The sequence below is a fragment of the Pseudochaenichthys georgianus genome, chromosome 8, assembly GCF_902827115.2.
Source record: "Pseudochaenichthys georgianus chromosome 8, fPseGeo1.2, whole genome shotgun sequence".
NCBI classification, from domain to species: domain Eukaryota; kingdom Metazoa; phylum Chordata; class Actinopteri; order Perciformes; family Channichthyidae; genus Pseudochaenichthys; species Pseudochaenichthys georgianus.
This window is the reverse complement of record NC_047510.2, coordinates 20,507,865-20,527,666: the sequence shown is the minus strand read 5'-3', so window position 1 is coordinate 20,527,666 and position 19,802 is coordinate 20,507,865. Positions and strand designations below refer to the sequence as shown.

At 43.0% G+C, this 19,802-nt stretch overlaps 1 protein-coding gene across 1 annotated transcript; it reads left to right on the top strand.

The window, feature by feature from the left end:
- Positions 1 to 765: 765 nt before the first annotated feature.
- Positions 766 to 13,019, top strand: cdc42ep4a (CDC42 effector protein (Rho GTPase binding) 4a). Its single transcript, XM_034089549.1, has 2 exons — positions 766 to 1,012; positions 10,047 to 13,019. Exon 2 carries the CDS (start codon positions 10,165 to 10,167, stop codon positions 11,191 to 11,193), a length of 1,029 nt encoding a protein of 342 aa, XP_033945440.1. The 5' UTR covers positions 766 to 1,012; positions 10,047 to 10,164; the 3' UTR covers positions 11,194 to 13,019.
- Positions 13,020 to 19,802: the final 6,783 nt, after the last annotated feature.

Sequence of the window (19,802 nt, the reverse complement as noted above, 5' to 3'; positions counted from 1 at the left end):
TGATTGCAGTATGTGAGAAATAAATCAGCACTTTTTAACATCTATCGTCAATGTCTAAATAGTTTGCATAACAAGTGATTCAAATCTGAGATCTGTATTTAATCGCCATATACAACAACTCCATTTGCCTTTACTAACTGTGGGTGTCTCTAATTTTGCGTCATTCTCAGCACAAAGAGTGATTCTGTGTCCCACATTTTAGCCGTGTTAGCTTGTGTATGCTGTTCATCATGTACAATTAGCTAGGTGTCTCCCTGTATGCACCTTCTAGAACCTTTATTTTAGGATGCAAGAGGATTTTATTTTATTCAACTTCCTTTGATACAGTATGTCTAGGTTTTTCACAAAGGTTTAGGCCTCTCACACAGCTTTTTATCATCAGCCATGCCACTTCTAATACCACAAAGAAAAAAGTGTTATGGGTTATACTGCTAATTGCATTATACATACAGTCTTGACAATATTAATATGTTCTGGACTGATGTCAAAGGTGGGTTGAGACCAATACATTCTACATAAATGGTTTCTAGCATTTTAAAATATATGAGCCCATTTAAAAGCACGATTGGTTGTATTACAGTTAATTCTGATGTATTTCTCAGGTTTCTGTTTAATAATAATAATGTGCCATTAGTGTTCATGACACCGACCCCACCTTTAAGGGGGGAGGAAATTAGACAGGCTGTCTTGTGGCCCCATGCTGGCAGCCTGTGTCTTTAAGGAGCCTGTAAAGAGGGCGTGTTCAAACACACTACCGAGGCAGGATGCAGGCATTGTGCTGAGTTATTGGCTTCAGAGCAGCAGCAGCAGCATCGCTTCTGAGGATGCAGTGAGTGCATCAGTAACGTTTCTAAAAATAAAAAATAAATAGATCTTTCTGTCGATCAGTTCCGTGGATTTCTCCAGTTTGATCCGAGCGGTTTACGTTTGCTTTCGGTTGCTGAACCCCTTTGTCAACCTGCTGGGGGCCTGAAAGTGAAGCAGCACCCGGCTTTATGAATGGGGATGCTCGGTAAGTGCATGCGCTTTTATGTTTGTACTTTCACTAACCACATAAAATGCACCTTTGTATTTGTTTATACAGCTAAAATATGTATTTAACAGCGCTGCTTTATTTATCGGTTCAGTAGAGCGCACGGTGCGCGAGGCAGCTGATGCTTTTGTGGTCAGCTACTTATTGTTCTCCTGCCATTGACCCACCCCGAATCACAGCTTTATTGTAATGTGAGTGAATGGCTAGACTGATAAATGCAAGAGGGCTGTCAAATGGACACTTAAGAAGACTTATTTCTAGCCATGTAGCAGTTATTTGTGGGTAGAGTCTACCGTGGCCTTTGTGTCTGAAACCCCCTCAACAGTAACATTAATATGTCCATAAAATTAGCTTACCTGAGAATGCTAATTAAAGCATTGGTTTCTTACGTTAGCTTTTCACAATTCACTAAGCTAGAACGCTCTCAAAGGCCTCATATAGACAGAAGTGAGCCTCTAAATACTCGAAACTAGGCCATAAATATATTTGGTGACACTTTGCTTTTCAGTTCATATTAAGTGTATTAAACGTGTCTTCTTCCCAATACTGACACTACTTGTAAACATATGTTTTTTGTAAACTGAGAATGAGTTTATTTGGCCTTCATGTTTGTTGTTAGTTTACTTGATCAGGTGACTAAAAACAAAATGTCCCACTGCACACTTTGGCATGTCAGGCAGTGCACGCCTGTCCTGTTTGTCCAGTTCATTACACACATAACCCAAAGCCTGTTTTAGTTGGCAGGGCCTTTCACTTTGCTTAGCAGGGTTTTCAGGATGGCATCTTTTGAGCACATTGACTGGATAATAAGGTGATAGGCCTCAGGTCTGTAGGCCTTGACCGACATACAAGAGCTCCTCACTCAGCAATTGTTTGAGTAGATAATGTTATCTGAATGTCTCTTCTTGTGAGGCCATCTGGGTGGCTTTCTTTGTTTTCACGGGTTAATGTGACTGAACCGTCTAATCCCAAACATGCAGAGGGCTTTCGTGAGATGTCAAATATTTCTGCCTGGACGATGATGGATTCAGGTTGATGACACAGCAACAACCCAACCTCCTCAGCTAGATTGATGTGTCACAGGGTTAGCAGCAGGGTTAGCAGCAGGTTTAGCTTTACCCAGATCCAAGTGCTTTTGAAATGCCTTTTCAGAACAGGCGACACATTTCTCAGCCAGCCTGCACAGGTTCTGCTCCAACAACTTTCCTCTGTTCCTTAAATTACAAAGTGTCTAATTGCCTGCAGGAGACATGTGTTTAGTGCCCGAAGGTGAAAGTTATCCTTCCTCTGTGTGGTGTTGGACACGGTGCCAACAACTCTGGTATTGGCCACAGCACAGTGTCGACGGCTTTTGCTGGCTTACAGCCCAGAACACAATCGGCTCAGGATTCAGTTTACTAACTTGTTTTTTGAGATAATCACTGTCTCAAAATCCTCTTGCGGTGGGTCTGAAGTGCAACTTCAGTGTGTTATTTGTGGCCACTGAGTGTATGGTCCAGCACCCATGTTTGAACATGTCGTCGTAGTTTGTGTGCTCATTTGTGGCAATGTGTGTGTCCTGTCCAGCCCCTTCACATTCCAGGAAATGCCAATATAAACTGTTTTTTTTCTTCCCTGGAATGCCTCTGAGGATGGTGATAGTAAACCACAGGATTATTATAGAGGGCATGACGGTTGCTTTTGAAGGATGTGTATCATGTTGGGTGGTTGTCTTTTCTCTTAGTTACTACCTGCCTGCAAATGTTACAGAAAATCCTTAGTGGGAAATGTACCAGTTGTTGAAAATGTACAGTCTCGCAATACATCATTTATGGTGTGACTTGTGACAAAAAGCAACAGTTCATTAGTTTGCGGCCACCTACCTTTTTATAACCTAGTATTCAAACATCAAATTCTATGGGCGTCTCATATTTCAGTGTCTGAATGCTGCGTTTGTTCCTGTGTCTTTTGTTTAGTGCCATTGTTTTCTGGTCTGTTCCAGCATGCTTTGCTTTGTTTGCTTGGCTGCAGTTGGTACTGTGACCCGGAGGAAATGTTTATTCTTCTCTGCCATCCTGTTTCATTGTTGTTGGATGTAGTTTATATTGGCATAGCGGTAGACAATGTCACTGCACAAAATGTAATGATGATTATTGTCACTACCTGAACTGCTTTTGATTTGTGTTAATCCAATAATTTTATATTAAACCTTGAGAGGTATCCACTTCACAGTACACTTATTATCCACTCCGAGACAGCCACAATGCAAAAGTCAAGTGGAAACTTGAACTTAAAAAACAAACACCTAAGAGCCCTCCACTTTTTGTTAGCAGCTTCTTTGGCGCACTTTCAGTATGTGCATTTTGTTGCTTTTCTGTTGTGTGACACCTATAGTTATAGCACTTTAAAGCAAGATGCTCTGCATTCTTTCCATAGAGAAGCACAGGTTTCCACTCGAGCGTTTCAAATTGTAACCTCACTACTTCTCTGCAGCTCTTAAGAGACACCTGGTTGGTCGGTGACAGTCTGTCCTGGGTGACGATAGGGACACCTGGGCCTGAGGTCGAATCTGTCATCATCTGTGACTCGGCTTCAATATCTGCTGTAGAGTTAAGTTCCGGTGTGTTCAGCGTCAAGTCAATAAAGTTGAGGCGCTCCATGATATGATGCATACACATTCCCAGCACTCGCCCACAGCACTGAAGGTTATTACAATGGTGTGTTAATGGAGATATGAGCTGTGTTTGTTTGGTTAGCCCGTCAGTAATACTGTATGATGGAGGACATGGAGGCCTTGTTTACGCTATGAGTGGCCAGGAAGGGCAGGCTGAGTAGATTTCCGGAGAGATCGGAGGGTTTGCCGCCTCATTTTCTCCCTTTCCTTCCTGTGGACGTACCCCATGCTAACACATTTTTCTATCATATTAAGCTGTGTTGTACCGGTCTAATCTGTACTTTTGAAAAGCATGCTGCTGTGTCGAGGTTAGTGGTGTTAAGCCACTTATCTTAGTGGTAATTTTGTCAGATTGGTGCAATTCTGTGAATACCCATTTTAAAAGTGCTCCGACGTGTTTTGTAGTGACGGCGGGCAATTACTAATGACCTGGAACAAGATGTTAACCTTACAGGCTCAGCTGGGTGAGAATAATAAAGCTAGGAAGGTTTTTAGCCATGTGTTATTACCAAATACATTAAAAACTAGAAGGGCACTCAGAGAGCATAGATACAGCCAAGGCCGTTCCCATAAATAGTAAATTCACTACATTTACATGAAACGCTTTTGTAGTCTATCCGACCACTACAAAGCGCTTTTACAACTAAAGGCAGAATTCACCTATTCACACACATTTGTACTAGGTGCCACTTGCTCATTATCAGGAAAGATTACCATCTTCAAGCACTCTCATGTCAAGGGGTCAAGGGGTCAAACCACTGATGTTCCATTGGTGGACAACAACGCTGCCTGCTGGGCCGTCCAATAAACAAAATATAATGCATAAACCCAGATTCAGATTAAATGCTTTTTTCATCCTACTGACAAACAGACTAAGAAAACCAAACTGAAACATAACCTCCTCTAAACTAATAATAATATTAAGTGTTTATTTTCTTGTCAACTTCCTCTCTGCTCATTCTCTCTGATTATGTTGAGATATTAACTTCTGGATTGGAGCCTCCACTTGTATTCAGATGCCATGCCCAGTACACAGATGACGTTGATGTCAAGCCATGCTGGCTGCCATTTCAGTCCCATGTTTGGGACTTTAGTTCTGATCAGAGACGATAGCACACAGGGAATGGACGATAGTGTTTGTGTAGAAAAAGGCATTGTAGATTTAGGAAAATTATGTGTAGCAGTTTTCTTTACACCACAACAGAACACTTTACATTCGTCAAGGCACTGATATTGAGTATGGCATTCTTGTCTGTCACCCGCTCTTTGTGTCTGTAATAAAAGCTGTCAGTTTCACCAAAGCCAAGGATGGACAGAAAGAGATGGAGTGTTTTGTCTGGAGGCTGTGTCAGCTGAAACTGTAAAAGAGACGAGTCCTCTCCTCTTCAGTTTCTCAGGACAGCTAGCAGACATTTGATCATTGCCAGGAACCCTTTCATCAGTTGTGGGCTCTTTTGAAAGTGTCATCATACGTCACTTTTCTTCTTTCTTTCTTTCTTTCTTAACTCTTCTGACCTGCTCTTAAAGACAGAATTGTATAGTTGACCTATTAATCATTTAGCTTCAGATCCAACACGGCTAATATAAAACTGTTTAGTTGTACATTTATCGGCCATATTCAGAATTCTATTTTTAAACACTGCTGAGTATATATGAGTTTGATCTTCTAGCTCAAGTTGCTTACCTCAAATGCTTTACTCACTGATCTAAGGATAGCAACAGATGTAGTTCTCATTGATATGAATGCCAATTCAAAAATCCTAGGGGCCACTTTTATTAGCAGGGAAGCTCTAAAAATCTGTTGTGCTTTGATCTGTTGTGCAAAGCAGAGTCTCCTGCTGGGTGATGTGTGCCATTAGCATGTCAGACCGCTTCACACTAGCTTGCCTGGTATTATTAGGGAGGGCAAAAACACTGAGATGTGAGCTTTTTGCCGTCTGTGTTTGAGAAATACACCCATGGGCTTCTTCATTCGATCTGCAAGTAATATATTGGTGTTTATTTAATCTTCTTATAATTAAGGATGAATCTCTCCTTCATTATTTGATTATATTTCTATCCAGGGCTGCAACTAAAACTTAAATTCATTATTTATGTCTCTGTCAGTTATCGAGTCAATTCATTTATGAGTTTTTTTTTTTAAATAATTAACTTCTTTCCAGAGCCTTCTGTGGTGGCTTCAAATGTCTTATTTTGTTGGATAAAAAAAAAAGATTCCCCAAATATTCAGTTTTATAATTAATTATCCTCTCATACAAACTGGAAAAAAATTGATATTTTTGCTTTCAAATTTTGTAAATATTTTTATTTTATCAATTTATTTTGAAACTGGATTAAGATTGGTATAAAATATTTGACCACAAAAAACCCAAAGCCAACACTCGCAGGCTAAGGGTGCTCTGAATTAGACTTGCCTTGCTCTTTAGACCACGGAGCCCTTGGCTGGCTTGCTGTGTTGGAAGTCCATGGTGGAGAGAGCCAGGGAAATGTGTTGGCGGGGCACGATGCCACTTTTCAGATAGCCTATAGGTCAACGACTTGATATGAATCAAAACATAGCAAGCAAATGGTATGCCATCTAGAATTCCCTAAAGTGCACCGTTTAAGCAACTGCTAAATCTGGCTTTTATGCAAGCAATACAGCTTTATTTGTAATGTTTACTCTCATTGCTTTATTTACCTCGGAGGGCAGCATCAGCTTTATGTCTCTTGTTCCCGGTCTGTCTGATTCAGAGATAATGTGATTTCCTTTGTCCTTGGGCTGCTCCTTTTCTAAATGAGACATTCAGCCGCACTAACTGAGTTGCATGGCAGAGATCTTCTACAGGCCATTTGTCAACTTAATTACTGGAACATGTGTGTGCGTATGTGTGCTCGCCGATTACTGAACAGTAACTCTTGCTTGTGTTGCTCTTATATGGAAATGAACGAGAGTTTAATGAACAAATGGGGCATTTACAAATGCTAAGGCCATCAGTGTTTTACAAGCAGAGCAGTTTAAGAAGTTAGTGAGACGGATCCTCTTCAACCGATTTGGGTGCATGTGGACTCCACTCCAACCCCCCAATGTCTTTTCACCCTCGGGTCATGTGGTTGTCCATCCAGGTCAGTGACTTTAAATGAGGCAGACACAAAGCCCCCATCGCTGGAGCAGCACCCCTCCCCAGACTGTAGAATACACACTGAACAAGTTAAACACAAAGAAGATGAATCAATACTCAATTAGGGAAACGGTCCATTAGTGGTGTTGGAGTGTATGTCTGCGAGTGATCTCTTGTGAGGGTGTGAGAGAATTGACAGGAAACTAACATTTGTCTTAAACACAAAGTATCCAGGTTGAACAGGAGTCTGGTGTCTCGCATATCAATTCAATCTTCTGACGAGGTGTGCTGTTAGCTAAGTTGTACAACTTTAATTGATGCATGTAGACGGTATAAGTGATTTTGTGTCATGGCTTAAGCTTGGTATTTTCACTTCCTGTGATGTAGCATTTCTCTGAAGTGTTTATAAATGACTGCAGCATTTCCCTTGAGATCCAAAACCCAGGTTGCCGTCTGATTTAGTGCTGCCTCTTTTCACCCCGCTCCGTAAAAGAACCCATTTCTGCGTAACTCCTTCTTGCGTTATATCTGTGCTTTTCCCTCTGAAGAAGTGGGTGATTGTATTTTATCTTCCCACAAAGTACCAGCTATAACTGTATGATATATATATATATATATATATATATATGCGCAGTTTAGAACCCTCCTTAGACCCTGGCTAGGTATTTATATTGATAATTGAGTTATGTGATCTATAAACAGCGCTAACATTACATTTCCCATGACATAAATACATTTGGGGGAAATGGGTTGGAATATCATTTACTTGAACAGATGTGAAAAGATGAGCGAAGTGAGGCAGCATTGGCGATGGTTTGGAATCGTTCCCAGTGTGCTCAAGTGTATCACAGTGTGTAGACATGCATGCACTGCTGCTTTTGACTCCGAAGTTGAGAAATACCACATCCACACACCAAGACTGCTCAGATTCATTTGTTATCCAAAGGGCTCAAGGTCTGTAGGTCAGTGTGGGGTGTGTAAACGTTTTGCTGTCAAAGTGAAAAGATGCAGATGTGTCTGTTTCTGTCCCACATTCTCTGTCTCCACTGGGTCTTCTGCTGCAGCCAGACCTTCAGTGTTGTGAAAGTCTGTTTATAAAGTCAATCCTCCCGCTGTGACCCCGTAGTTCCCACGCTAACTGCTGCCTTCTCAGGCCCTTGTTCACATGTACGCTCACACGTGCATGCACACACACTTTCACAAAGATGCACAAAGCTATGGATAAATGCTGCTGCTGCTAAAGGCCTTTGCCTGGTTTGGATTTAGCTGAGGAACATTCTGTCTGGTGGTCTGTAACACATGTCTGCACCCATGTCCCTGCACTGGGCACTGTTAAAGCTTTCCAGCCTGATCCTGGCCCAGGGGAGTGAGGTGGAGGAGTGGGAGTCGGGCTTTCACCGTCATCCTTCGTTTCATCTGCTGGTTGTTTTTGCTTGCCCGTGTATGCCACCCAGAAGCTAACTTGCCAGAAAAAAAGGTTGTTTGTTGGCTGGGTGTGAATTATTTCCCTAAAACAAATCCGTAAACGCAGCTTCAATAATAAACATGTTTCTTCATCTTGTTTGTGTGTTTTGGCACAACCGTTTGAGTTCATGGAAAGTTGTCACATGGCGAGTCAAAAACGCTGTTATCGCAAATGTATATGTTTCTCTAACTATAGATACATTTATTTCCTTGCCCAATGTAGTCTAACGTTTATATATTTGTATGAATTCCCATTTTCACTTATACAAATATATATACAACATGGATGAATAAGTGAAAACATAGCAGACATCCCATTCAAAGGGTGTATTGTACAAGCTCTGGGTTGACACAGAAGGAGGCCATGTGTTGCACGCTTGCATGAAGCCTCAAGCCTTCCGCAGCCCCTGACAGGAAACACTCTGCTTGCAGGAGGGTGTTTCCATGGAAACCAAAGCAGGTGAGGGCATTAACAGGAAGAAGAGTACGCTCAGCTGGCAAAGACAGGGGTTGGGTGGGGGGTGGAGACTGAAGAATGAGGTCGGCGCACTTAAAAGCCTGTCACATTAAACATCCTAAATCTCCCAACGGCTCTACTACCAAAAACAACTCTTGACTTAAATATATTTTGAAAGCTTGTCTGTGAGAAATCCAAAGCCAAGGTTAAGGTGCTGACTTTTCATGATATTCTTGCGTCAGGGTGGGCAAACCGATAGCAAGGTAAGCGCTTTCTTCAGGCCTGCTTGCGGTAACCATAGAGACTTTCCACTCACAAATCATATGCATCTGTGTCCGATGTCTGTCAGTAGAAACGGCTTGCACTTCATTTGTGCAGACCACCATGACAGTGCTCTTTGTATGTGTGTTTTATGAGCTGGGGATTTTTAGCTAATTAGACTTCCTGCTCCTGTCCTCCAGTGCAGCACCTGCAGAAACGGCAGACTGCTGTCAGCCTGCGGCGAGGCTTCTCTGTCTCCGATGCATGTTTCAATAATGCAGGGACACGGTTTCTATCAGCTGTCAGTAAGCTAGCTTCATAGGCTTATACACCATTGTCTTGGAAGAAGAAAATGGCTAGGGACTCATGTCTCTGATCACAATTTCATCTTCCTTTTGTCAAACAATGGCGAATGTTGAATAACATATTCGATTGTGAGGGGTATATTTCTTATTGTATAATTTACTTTATCTGTGAATGCAAGATTAGCTTTTAGTCATACTTTTATTGCCAAAGTTGAGCTTCGCACCAGAGAAATCCCTGGCAGCCCCCCGCTATCCTTCTCTGATCCATCTTGGTCTGTGGTTGGTGTTTTGCTCTCAATTATAATGCAGTCAAAGCCGAATCCTGTGGTGCTCCTGATGTCTTGTTCCGAGTGCATTTCAGAGGTCACCTCACAGAGATGTTGGAAGAGTGCTGCTTATCATTATGGACTTGCATAATTGGTAGCTTCAGCTCTTGTAATTAGTGGAACATGAGATTCTTAGAAATGTTTATATTTACTTGATGGGATTAAAACGCTTAGTGTGAATATTCTATACAATGTTATGTTGATGATTTTTTATTATTATACATGTAAGGTAACCCATATATATTTTTTTAATATGTTTCTTCTTGATATTCGTAAATATGTTTGTCATGGAGGTGCTACTGAACAGCATGTCCCCCTTTTTTAATTGTGCATAACATTTTGGCAGATGTGTTTACTTCAAATGTATTTTTTTTTGTTTAGAATTTAAGGACATGTTTATTTTGATACAATTAACACATTTAATTAATTATATTCTAATCTTTCAGGTTCCCACGCTGACTGCAATTGAGGAGAGTCAACTATCAGCCCAACGTCTCTCATAAGGACTATATCAAAGACTTGGAAGGTTTTTTCTGACTCCAAAAACAAAACTAATCAGTCACCATGCCGATCCTCAAACAGCTGGTGTCTGGCACCTCCCAGACCAAGCGTCGCATGGACCTGACCCGGGAGATGATCAGTGCCCCGCTGGGAGACTTCCGCCACACCATGCATGTGGGCCGCAGTGGCGATGCGTTCGGAGACACCTCGTTCCTCAGCACCCGCTCAGGAGAACCCCCCCCTGAGAGCAGTTCCCTGCCCCGCTCCCCCCGGCCCAGCCTCCTGTCTCGCACCTTCAGGAGTAGCAAGCGCTCCCAATCTGTAAACAGGGTCGACCAGCAGAGGGACATCCTGGACACTCCTGGAGGGTCACCCACTTATGTGAAGAACGCCATGTCTCTGCCCTTTCTCAACGATGAGGACAGAGGGGACAGTTTGGTGGCAAAGAGTTTGTCCTCGAGTCCTATAAAGCATTACGGGGACGAGAGGGGCGGAGCTGCAGCTTCTCACTTTCTTGAGCTGGAAGAGAAAAGCTTCGGGGAGCTGACTGAGCTACCAGAGAGCCCCTACCACTACAGCGGTGGAATGAAGCACGCAGAGTCGGTGATGTCTTTCCATCTGGACCTGGGACCCTCCATGCTGGGGGACATCCTCGGGGTGATGGAGAAGGAGGATGACGATCTAGGCTACGAGGAAGGCAAGAGCAGCGAGGGCCGCGCCTCACCGCCTCTCGGCATCCACGGTGAGGAGGAAGATAGCGCGGTGGGAGAGAAGGATGGGGAAGCAGAGGAGGAGATGGAGGAAGAGGAAATGAAGCAGCAGGCCTCTCTGCAACCAGCCAGCTCTGTAGATCTAGGGCCCGAGCATGGAGGTCCCTACACCCCCGAGTACACCCCCGAAACTCGCCCCAAACACTTGCAGCATCTGGACAGCTGCTCCATGTCCAGCTCTGGCTCTGCGGCCCTGGATGAGAAACCAAACAGCCAGACGTACGCCGGAGATACAGACAGCGCCACCTTCAGTGCCCCGCCAGAGGAGGAGAGCAACTTCTCATCTTTCATGGAGGATGAGGACGATGAGATCCGCTTGTGAGACTGAAGTCCACTGGAAAAAAAATTAAGGACACGGCTCTGGAAGAGGTTTATGTGAAACTAGCAAGTCCTTTGACGGTGTGGATTTGCACTTGAACAGAAATAAGACACTTATTCTGAAGGGTACTGTGGGAATGGGACTGTGAAAAAGAGGGAGAACTATTACTTTGTAGGTCCGCAAGGAGAGAGTGACTGCTCCTTTTGAAAGAGCCCACCTGTCAGAGTGCCTTACCCTCCGCTGTCAATCCGTCTCTACCTTTTGAACACTGAGGGAACTGACATGGAAGAACAGCCACTCTGAATATGGAACATTCCAGAAGTAAGCAGGGAGTGAAAGGAGTTGGAAAGAAACTTTTGGGGAAAACACTTTCCATAACTACAGCTCAGCTCATGCCTTCTGTCTCTTCCCTCTCATGTGCTTTTCAAATGTGGTTTGTCGCTCTTCTTCTTCTTCATGTTGTTGTGTTTTCTCTCACTGACTGTGGGACATCATGAGGCCTGAGCTGAACTCTCTCACCACAGGATTACTGCTGGTGATCTTGTCACAATAAAGGGGGCTGTGTTTGTCACTGGAGTGTGAAGCCCTGCCTTGAGCCCCTTTCATCTGAAAATATGATAGTAAAGTGCCATAGATCTGTCAGAGCTGTTTTCCCTTATGTAACTCGGGGTCCTTGTGACACTGCTCAAAGGCTGCTGTGAAGCTGGACCACAAAGCCCAGACCCCAAATGATCTTCTGTTTTTTATTCACATGCTTAGCCTCTGTGTAATTAAAGAAAAGCAGGGTTATAAATGAATTTAGATACATTGGCCTGTATTAACTATAAAAAATTGTGTTACTACAGGAAGCCAAAGGTGTGAAGAGGGATTGTACACTTTGTTGTCCCTGTCCACTGAGCAGATTCTATCCTGAAGACATCATAATTATGAATTTATAGTTTTCTGATAACTGACACAAATTAGCTTCCTCCTTCTGACTAATGTTTCCTTTCAAGTTGAAACTGAAAAGAGTTTGGTAACCACTTCCTTCCTTGATTTCATGCGTCCATGCAGCTACAGTGGTTCAACTGAATTGTGTAAATGATCTTGATTAGTTCAGCGGCTGCCTTACTGTTTCCACTAATGGTGATGGATTTAAGGTTTGTTTAAAATCAGTGCATCAGGCACAATTTAACCAGACACTACTAGTATTTGGTGTTTGTTTTATCTTTGAAAAAGTGCTTTGTTATTTACGTTTATATGTGGATGAAAAGGAAAGACACAGCTAGCAATAGATGCAAGGGCATAACAAAACTCTATTTTTATGCAAGTTGCATAGTCATTGCAGCTTGACTGTATCTCTTGCATCATTAAAAGCCACGGCCAGAAGTATCGAGGCTCAGTTGCACTGATTGATTTCACTGCCTTAACTGAAACTGACAGATGTGCCAAATTCCAATTTTCTAGCCAAACATAATTTTACTTGTGAAGCCCACTTTTGGGAGAGCCTGTCAAATGTGTCTGTCTTTCCTTCTCTATGTGGGTAATCACTGTGGACATTTAAGTGGAAGGCAGAGCTCATAGATTGAAAAAATAAAGATGCGTTCCTGGTTGTGTCGAATCATGAAGGGGAACGAGTAAAATAAATAATTTGTATAACTGGATATTTATATTGCCAATCACTCAAACACTACATAATATATTCAGGTCATTTCTAGGGTTGTGCGAATGGGGCGTTGTCTGTGTTGCCCTCTGTGTAATATGTATTATGCCTTCCTTTGTTTGTTACCTGTTTCTTCTGTGTTGTCGAAAATAACCTATATTTTTCAATAAAAGAAATCCTGAACGTCTTTCTTTTCTTGCCACTTCTTTTATAATCAATGTGTCTCCGTGAATCAGAACATAATACAGTTGAAGTGCTACTCATTCAGCAACGTTAACAAAGGAATTCCTTGACTGCCTTCGCCATTTCCTGCCACTATTCGTTGATTCCTCCAGCAGAGGAAGGAAGGAAGCAATTGAAGCCTAGTTGGAAGTGTCTCTGAAGTATCGGCTATACAAGCTGAGAAGCTGTGATGACTCATGAGTAAATGTGTGTGTGAAATTAAGTTCAGAGCACATCTGACTGATACCTTCATGGAGCATGGCTACATCAAAGCAGACAATGGAAAGGTGAATTGAGAATGGAGAATATTTTTCATATACAGTGATCCTTCTCTCCATGCTGATTGGAGGACGGGATATTCTGGCTGTCAGGTAAGATCCCACTTATCATCCCAGACTTAAAACTGTTCTGTCACTTTTGATTTTACTTTTGGTTTTTCACACGCTAGTAAAACCCCTCACGGTAAGGTCAAAGACCAAAGCGCTCTGTTTTGTTAACACGCTGCAGACAGTTCAAACTCTCACCCCTGCACCATCCCTCCACATTAAAACTGATTGCTGCAAACACATCCTCATTCTTCTTTGGTGTTCTTTTTTTCAATTCAATCTTTCATCTCCACTTCAGGGGATCTTTAATCTCCTTCCACTTTCAGTTTTTCACAGTCACATTACACCATCGTCCAATCTGCCAGGAGCCTAGACAAAGACATTATTCTTACACTTGTGGTAAAAACAGGCCATTTATATTGATTGCTGTGGTCAATACAAACCAGTGGGGCTATTGATCCTACTTTTCTGTCTGGATGAAGTCATTATTCTTTTTAGAGTTGTTTCCTGTGTCTTTGAGAGGGAAAGACTTAATTCTAACTAGTCACCACTTTTCTGTTGGTTTCGAAAACTCTTGTTTTTTTTATCACCCCTTTAACTGAATTATTCATCTTGTGCTGATGATCCAACATCCAGGCTGTTACTCACTTTGTCTAAATCTTGTTATCTACTGCCACCTAGTGGTTGTACAAGACTCACATCTGCTGATGGGTGTGTCACTGAAATGGCTGTTAGACTGGATTTGTAAATTAATCTTCCCTCTCTCATCTTCTATTATCTTGCACTCCAAAAGATCATTAGAAAAAAAGATTTTTTGAATTTTATTTGAAAAATGTTTCAGTGCTATGCCCACATTTCAGTGTCTACATTAAAAACTCATCACTAAGACTGAAACATTTGATTATTTGTGGCAAGAGGCACGGTGTGAACACAACTGTTGACACTGCCCTCTACATTTAAACTTGATACCGGAGACAGCAGATTTGTTCAGGAGGCTCAGCTCCCCCCTCCCCCTATAGAAAGTCATTGTAACTGGAGCCTGCCTTGCAGCTGTTTCTCCCTCTCAAACACGCTGGATGTAGTTTCTCATCTGCTTCAGAGGCTGTCAAATGTCATTTCCCTTTGGTTTCCAAATCACTTTGAAAATCACATTTTCTAACTCGAGCCGCCAATGGGAGGCGCTCATTGCCTTTAGGTTTATTAGTCAGAATCCCCTGCCTGGACCCACAACCTTTTCCGCCAAATTCCATCAGCAGACTTGCAGCTCCTCCAGGAGGCCGACGGCATGCTGAAATCTGGAAAGTATTAAACAACCTGCTGGTATAGGGGATTGGGGAAGGGTAGTTGGGGGGGTGTGGATGAAGGAGGGAGAGAGGGGAAGTAAAAAGTGGGGGATGGGGGAGAAAAAGAACAGAATACAAAATTGTTCATACACCCACCGCCCTTTGCCTGGCTCTGTGCCCTTTCCTCTCCCTCCCTCCCTCCCACACACACACACACACACACACGCTTCCCCCCAAAAAATCCAGACCACTCCCCAAGCAGTTCCAGCATTTTTCTTTAATGTTTGCAGCAGTATTTTGCTTTTCTCTCTCTCTTTTTTTTTTAAAGGGTCATAAACAAACATGCGTTTCTGCTGTTGAGCTCTGCAATGAGAAGAAGAGGAGGGCAGTGTGTGTTTGTGTGTGTGCGTGTGAGCAGTTGTTTTGCTGACACAGAACTGGAGAGCGAGTGCCATGGTCCATAGCCCCAACTGTGTGTTTGTGGTTGGAAGTGAGATTGAAAAAAAACTGGATGGCGTCCAGACATCCTTTCCCATGCTTTGATACGCATATCTTTGACCAAATGTATGCACACATCTGGGAGAGCAAACTGTACCCCAGTGAGAAGACCCGCCCATGACAAGATGTATAGAATCCGAACTGTGCCATGTTACCTTTTTAAGAATGGGAAACAATTTATCTTGCAGGGAGTAAGACCTGTCAGTGCCTTCATTTATGTTTTTATTTAAAATTATAGTTAAAAGGAAAGAAGTTTGACATTGATGACCATAGTGTATCTTTGCTAGTTGCTCTGTAAAGACTTCTCTCCTTGGCTGTCTTTTTATTGATTAAATCTCAGCACTTATTGCCAGAGTAATTCATATTTGCCTTTTTTAAATGCTCTACATTTGCCTTAACTTAAGTCTGCCAAGTAACCAAACAAATGTTATCATTTGATTTTCCCTTTTGTTTCGTCAAAGACAGGCAGAGGTATTCCTCTAGCAGTGCAGGACGCAGCACTACGGTTATTGGTGTTAACAGGAGCGGCGAACATAAACATTCCAGTACCGAGTGTTGACCTCTTGACCTCTAAACCCTGGAACTGCAGGGCTGGCAGCACGAGACCACACACACATGGTGGGAGGAGGAGCGGGAAGGATGCAAAACGTCTCCGGTGTCCTTTCCTTAAAGAGCTTCAGATGCCTGTGCTGAACTGTAAAAAATTAGCCTATCCTCCTAAAATTAGGGCAGTCTTCCCCACACAGAGATTGTTGCAGGTATGTCAGAAAGTGGGAATGGCTTACTCAGATGGAGAAGTTAATCTGAGGGAAACACAGCTCCTGTATCTCATATCCCTTAAGTTGTTGAGTGTTCTTTTTTTAATAGAGAGATTGTGTCATAGTCTCTTTGGCTCGACTTGTTTAAATATTTCTGTCCTAGAACCACAATTGCTAAATCTGCCTTCAGCTCAGCAGGCTGAAACCATGTCTTCATTCAAGTTGTTTTGTTCATTTTGCTATGAACCAACAAACATCCTCTTTCCTTAAAAGGATTTATTTCAAAATGTACTCTGCGATTACAAAATCAACTTTCACATTGATTCTGCATCGAGCACGTAGCACTAAAATCTGAACATGGAGTCATTTTAACCATAAGCAGAGACAATGATTCATCCCTTCATTTTCCATTCTTCCCTTCCGTCTGTGCAGTGCTCTGCTAACCCGGTCTCACTCCGCTGAGAAGAAGAGCGCTTCCATCAGCCATGTGGATCCCAAGGAGGCCTGGCCTGCACTCAGCCATGACCACGTCGTATGGGGCTGGGGGCTCTGCTGCGCTCTACTCCCTGAAGTCTGCCAGGGGCCGCTTCCCTTCCAAGGCATGTCCACGGCTGGCTGAAACTGAAGGACGGTGAGCACTCTATATTCCCCCACACATGTTACACTTCTCCACACACCCACACCTATAATACGCTGTGAAACCAATACTTTCACACACATCGTTTTTATCCAATTGTTGATTAAATACAATTTCAAACATCAAACGCCTTAACATTTGAGTTAAAGGTCCCTTAGTATACTGTTTCTCATCAATATATTATAGGTCTCAGATATATAGCCTACAAACATGTCTCTAAAGTGTTTGGCTCGTGGATGTTGCATGATAGGTGACCTTTAAAGGATTTCAAAATGTCACACAGTTTGTGTCCGTCCATCCCTGAAATGTACCAGTGAACCCAGGATTGAAAGAGGTTTAAGATGTTGATCACACAGTGGGGCTACATCCTTGCCAACATAGATTTGGCGCTGTCTCAACAGAGGCTGTATGTCCACACAATGCCCTCCTTGTTTAATAGCAGACATGGCATGCCAACTGTGAAGCAAAATACTCTGAAGCTGACCAGGAAGTGAGGATCAAAAAGGGTCAGTTCATATAGGCCCGCTTTAAACTTTGACCTTCCAGTCCATCTACAACTTAATCCTCCGTCTATCCGTGACATAATGAGTGATACCAGTGCCACTCATTCACTGCAGAGGCAGAAAGAACTGAAGGACAACCTAACGGATTGTTGCCTGACGATAAACAGGAAATACGTGGATAATTTTGTCCAACTTACTTTCTCTATTTAGCATCTCTTTTCTTCTGCAATCCAAAGTTATTTTTTAATATGTTTTAGCCTTGCATGTAGAAAGTACATAAACTAAACTAATTTCACATTGAAGTTATTTTACATAGTTAAAAAATACTTTAATTGAAAGTGTTAGTGGGCAGATATTAGATTGGGAGTTGAAAGCTTCTTGCTCTTATACGCAAGTGACAAAGAGGACACCAAGTTATGCAACCCGATAGCAATGACATCACCTCAAAATACTTCTGACTTCTCTATTAAGTATTTAAACTGTTCCTCCTTCACTGACTTCATACTTGGTTGGGTGTGATGAGGGGCTGTGTTCAGGCCGCTGAGCATTCCTCTGTTAGTTTTATAAAACACAGTCTCCCCTGTTCACATGAGCTTAACCTCAGTGATTTCATAGTGCACCCGTTAATATCAGCTCTGGCAGAGCCAATCAGACGGACTTTCCATTACAGTCTATCACCTTCCTGTTTTCAACTTCATACGCAACCTCCACTGGTGGAAGCACTCCAGCAGTTTAAAGGCACATTATATGCCCTCAAATCTCAATAGCATCATAAATCAGGGTGTGTGGGTGTGTGTGAAGATAGAAAACAACACTAGGGTAAGGAATCCCAACGCTGTGGAGAGATGACTTTAAAACACAATGTACTGGGTGTTGGTCCTCCGCTTAACAACTCCGTCATTCAGTTAATGCTCCCCTCCCTCTGGCCATGGCTCCCTCTGGACTGAGCTGGAGAGGAGAGGGGGAAACGTCCGGCCGATGCTGGCGCTCTTCGTCGTCCTGCTGGCCAGGCTCTGTCTCTCCTCCTCCTCCTCCTCCTCCTCCTCCTCCTCCTCCTCCTCCTCCTCCTCCCTCTTTTGTAATCACAGACCATAAACAGATGTATTGTGTGTGCATGTCTGTTGGCTTGGGTTGAGTTGTGTTTATTTTATTTTCTGTGATTATTCAAAGATTGAATTAGGCTGGGTTTACATTTCGCTTCAGTGAAACAATCAAGCAATGATGTACTGACACAAGAGTGAGAGTGATTTATAAAAAAGTGAGTTCTGAAAGAAAATTCAGAATGGACATTGTATACAAGCTGCAATAGTAGGCCACATATTAGCATTTTACATGTTGCTGCTCAATTCTGAATAACAGAAGTAGAAGATAGGAGTGTTCAGCACTGGTGATCTTTTAAAGAGTCGCTGTCCTGCAGGCAAGTGTGCTTTAATTCTAAATGTTCAAATACTTGATTATAACCAGTGTCAAATACAGCACAGAACAATTATTTTATCTCTTAAACAACCTTAAAATTCTCGTATCTGTCATGAGACATTTTTCTTTCTGCGTGGATTCAGGCTTGAAATCGAAATCTATCTGCAGTGTTTATTTTGAATAGGAAACGCTCAAAGTGATGCTTTGCATGTGATGTCTAGGCGTGTCTGGCTCTGAGTTCGGAAGAGCATGAGGCCATCTCCTAGCTTTCCTGGATCAGGCAATTGCCTTTTGGCAGTGTACCTAGCAAGGTAAAGCCTGGTTAAAGCCCCCTCCACCCTTTCCATCTGTAGCTGTTTACTTTGAGTGGCAGCTCACTGTGATGCTGAAAGAGTCATAGAAAGTTGTCGCAGATTCATTTCAAGCAAAGCACTGCCTCATTCACACCACAATCTCCTGAAAAACGTCATGTTGACAGCAAAAACCTCAAGCTTTATGGGAGGGGGCGTGAATGTGTGTGAGTGTAGAGGAATGCAAGAGTGATTACGTGGATATTTGACTGACTGGGTAAGCAAGAGTGAGGTCGGACAAAATGTGAATCAGAGCTGGGTGGAACAAATAGAGAGGGAATGGATAAGTAATCATGCAAATCAGGATTTTGTTTCTTCTCAATTCTCCCGGTGCATGCTCCAGCTGTGCTGCTGCTTTGGGCCAGTCAGGAAGTGTTGGAAGGGGAGTGTGTGGGGTGGAGGCAGGGTGAGGTCACCGTGCTGATGGCCCCTGGGATGGGAGGAGAGAGGAGACACACTCAACACACTGTCCCTGCTCAATCTATTCATTCTTATTCTTATTGTGAACTGAGCCCTTCATCAGCAACATATGGTATACCCCAGCACTGCATCTGGAAAACAGCACAGTGCTGCCATTTTGAACACTATCAAACACTGACCCCCTCTTTCACATGTGTGCCCATACACACACAGACGTGCATAGTGAGAGCGAGTTTCCCACAGAGCTGTAGGCATGTTTAGAGACCACTGTGTGAGTGCCGGCCACCGCGTGCTTGGAATGCCTTGGGTGTGACCAGGGTGGCCTGCAATCTGTGTGTGACGTGTGAGAGTGTGTGTGAGTGGGTGTGTTATGGTTGCTCCAGCTGCCTGTCGTCTGCAGCCTGTCCCTCCGTTCTTACTAAAGAAAATAGCCAGCCAGACAGTGACTCAAGCACGCACGCGCACACACACACACACACACACACACACACACACACACACACACACGGACGTTCACACACAGACACACACTGAGGAAAGGCTACTCAATGGAAAGT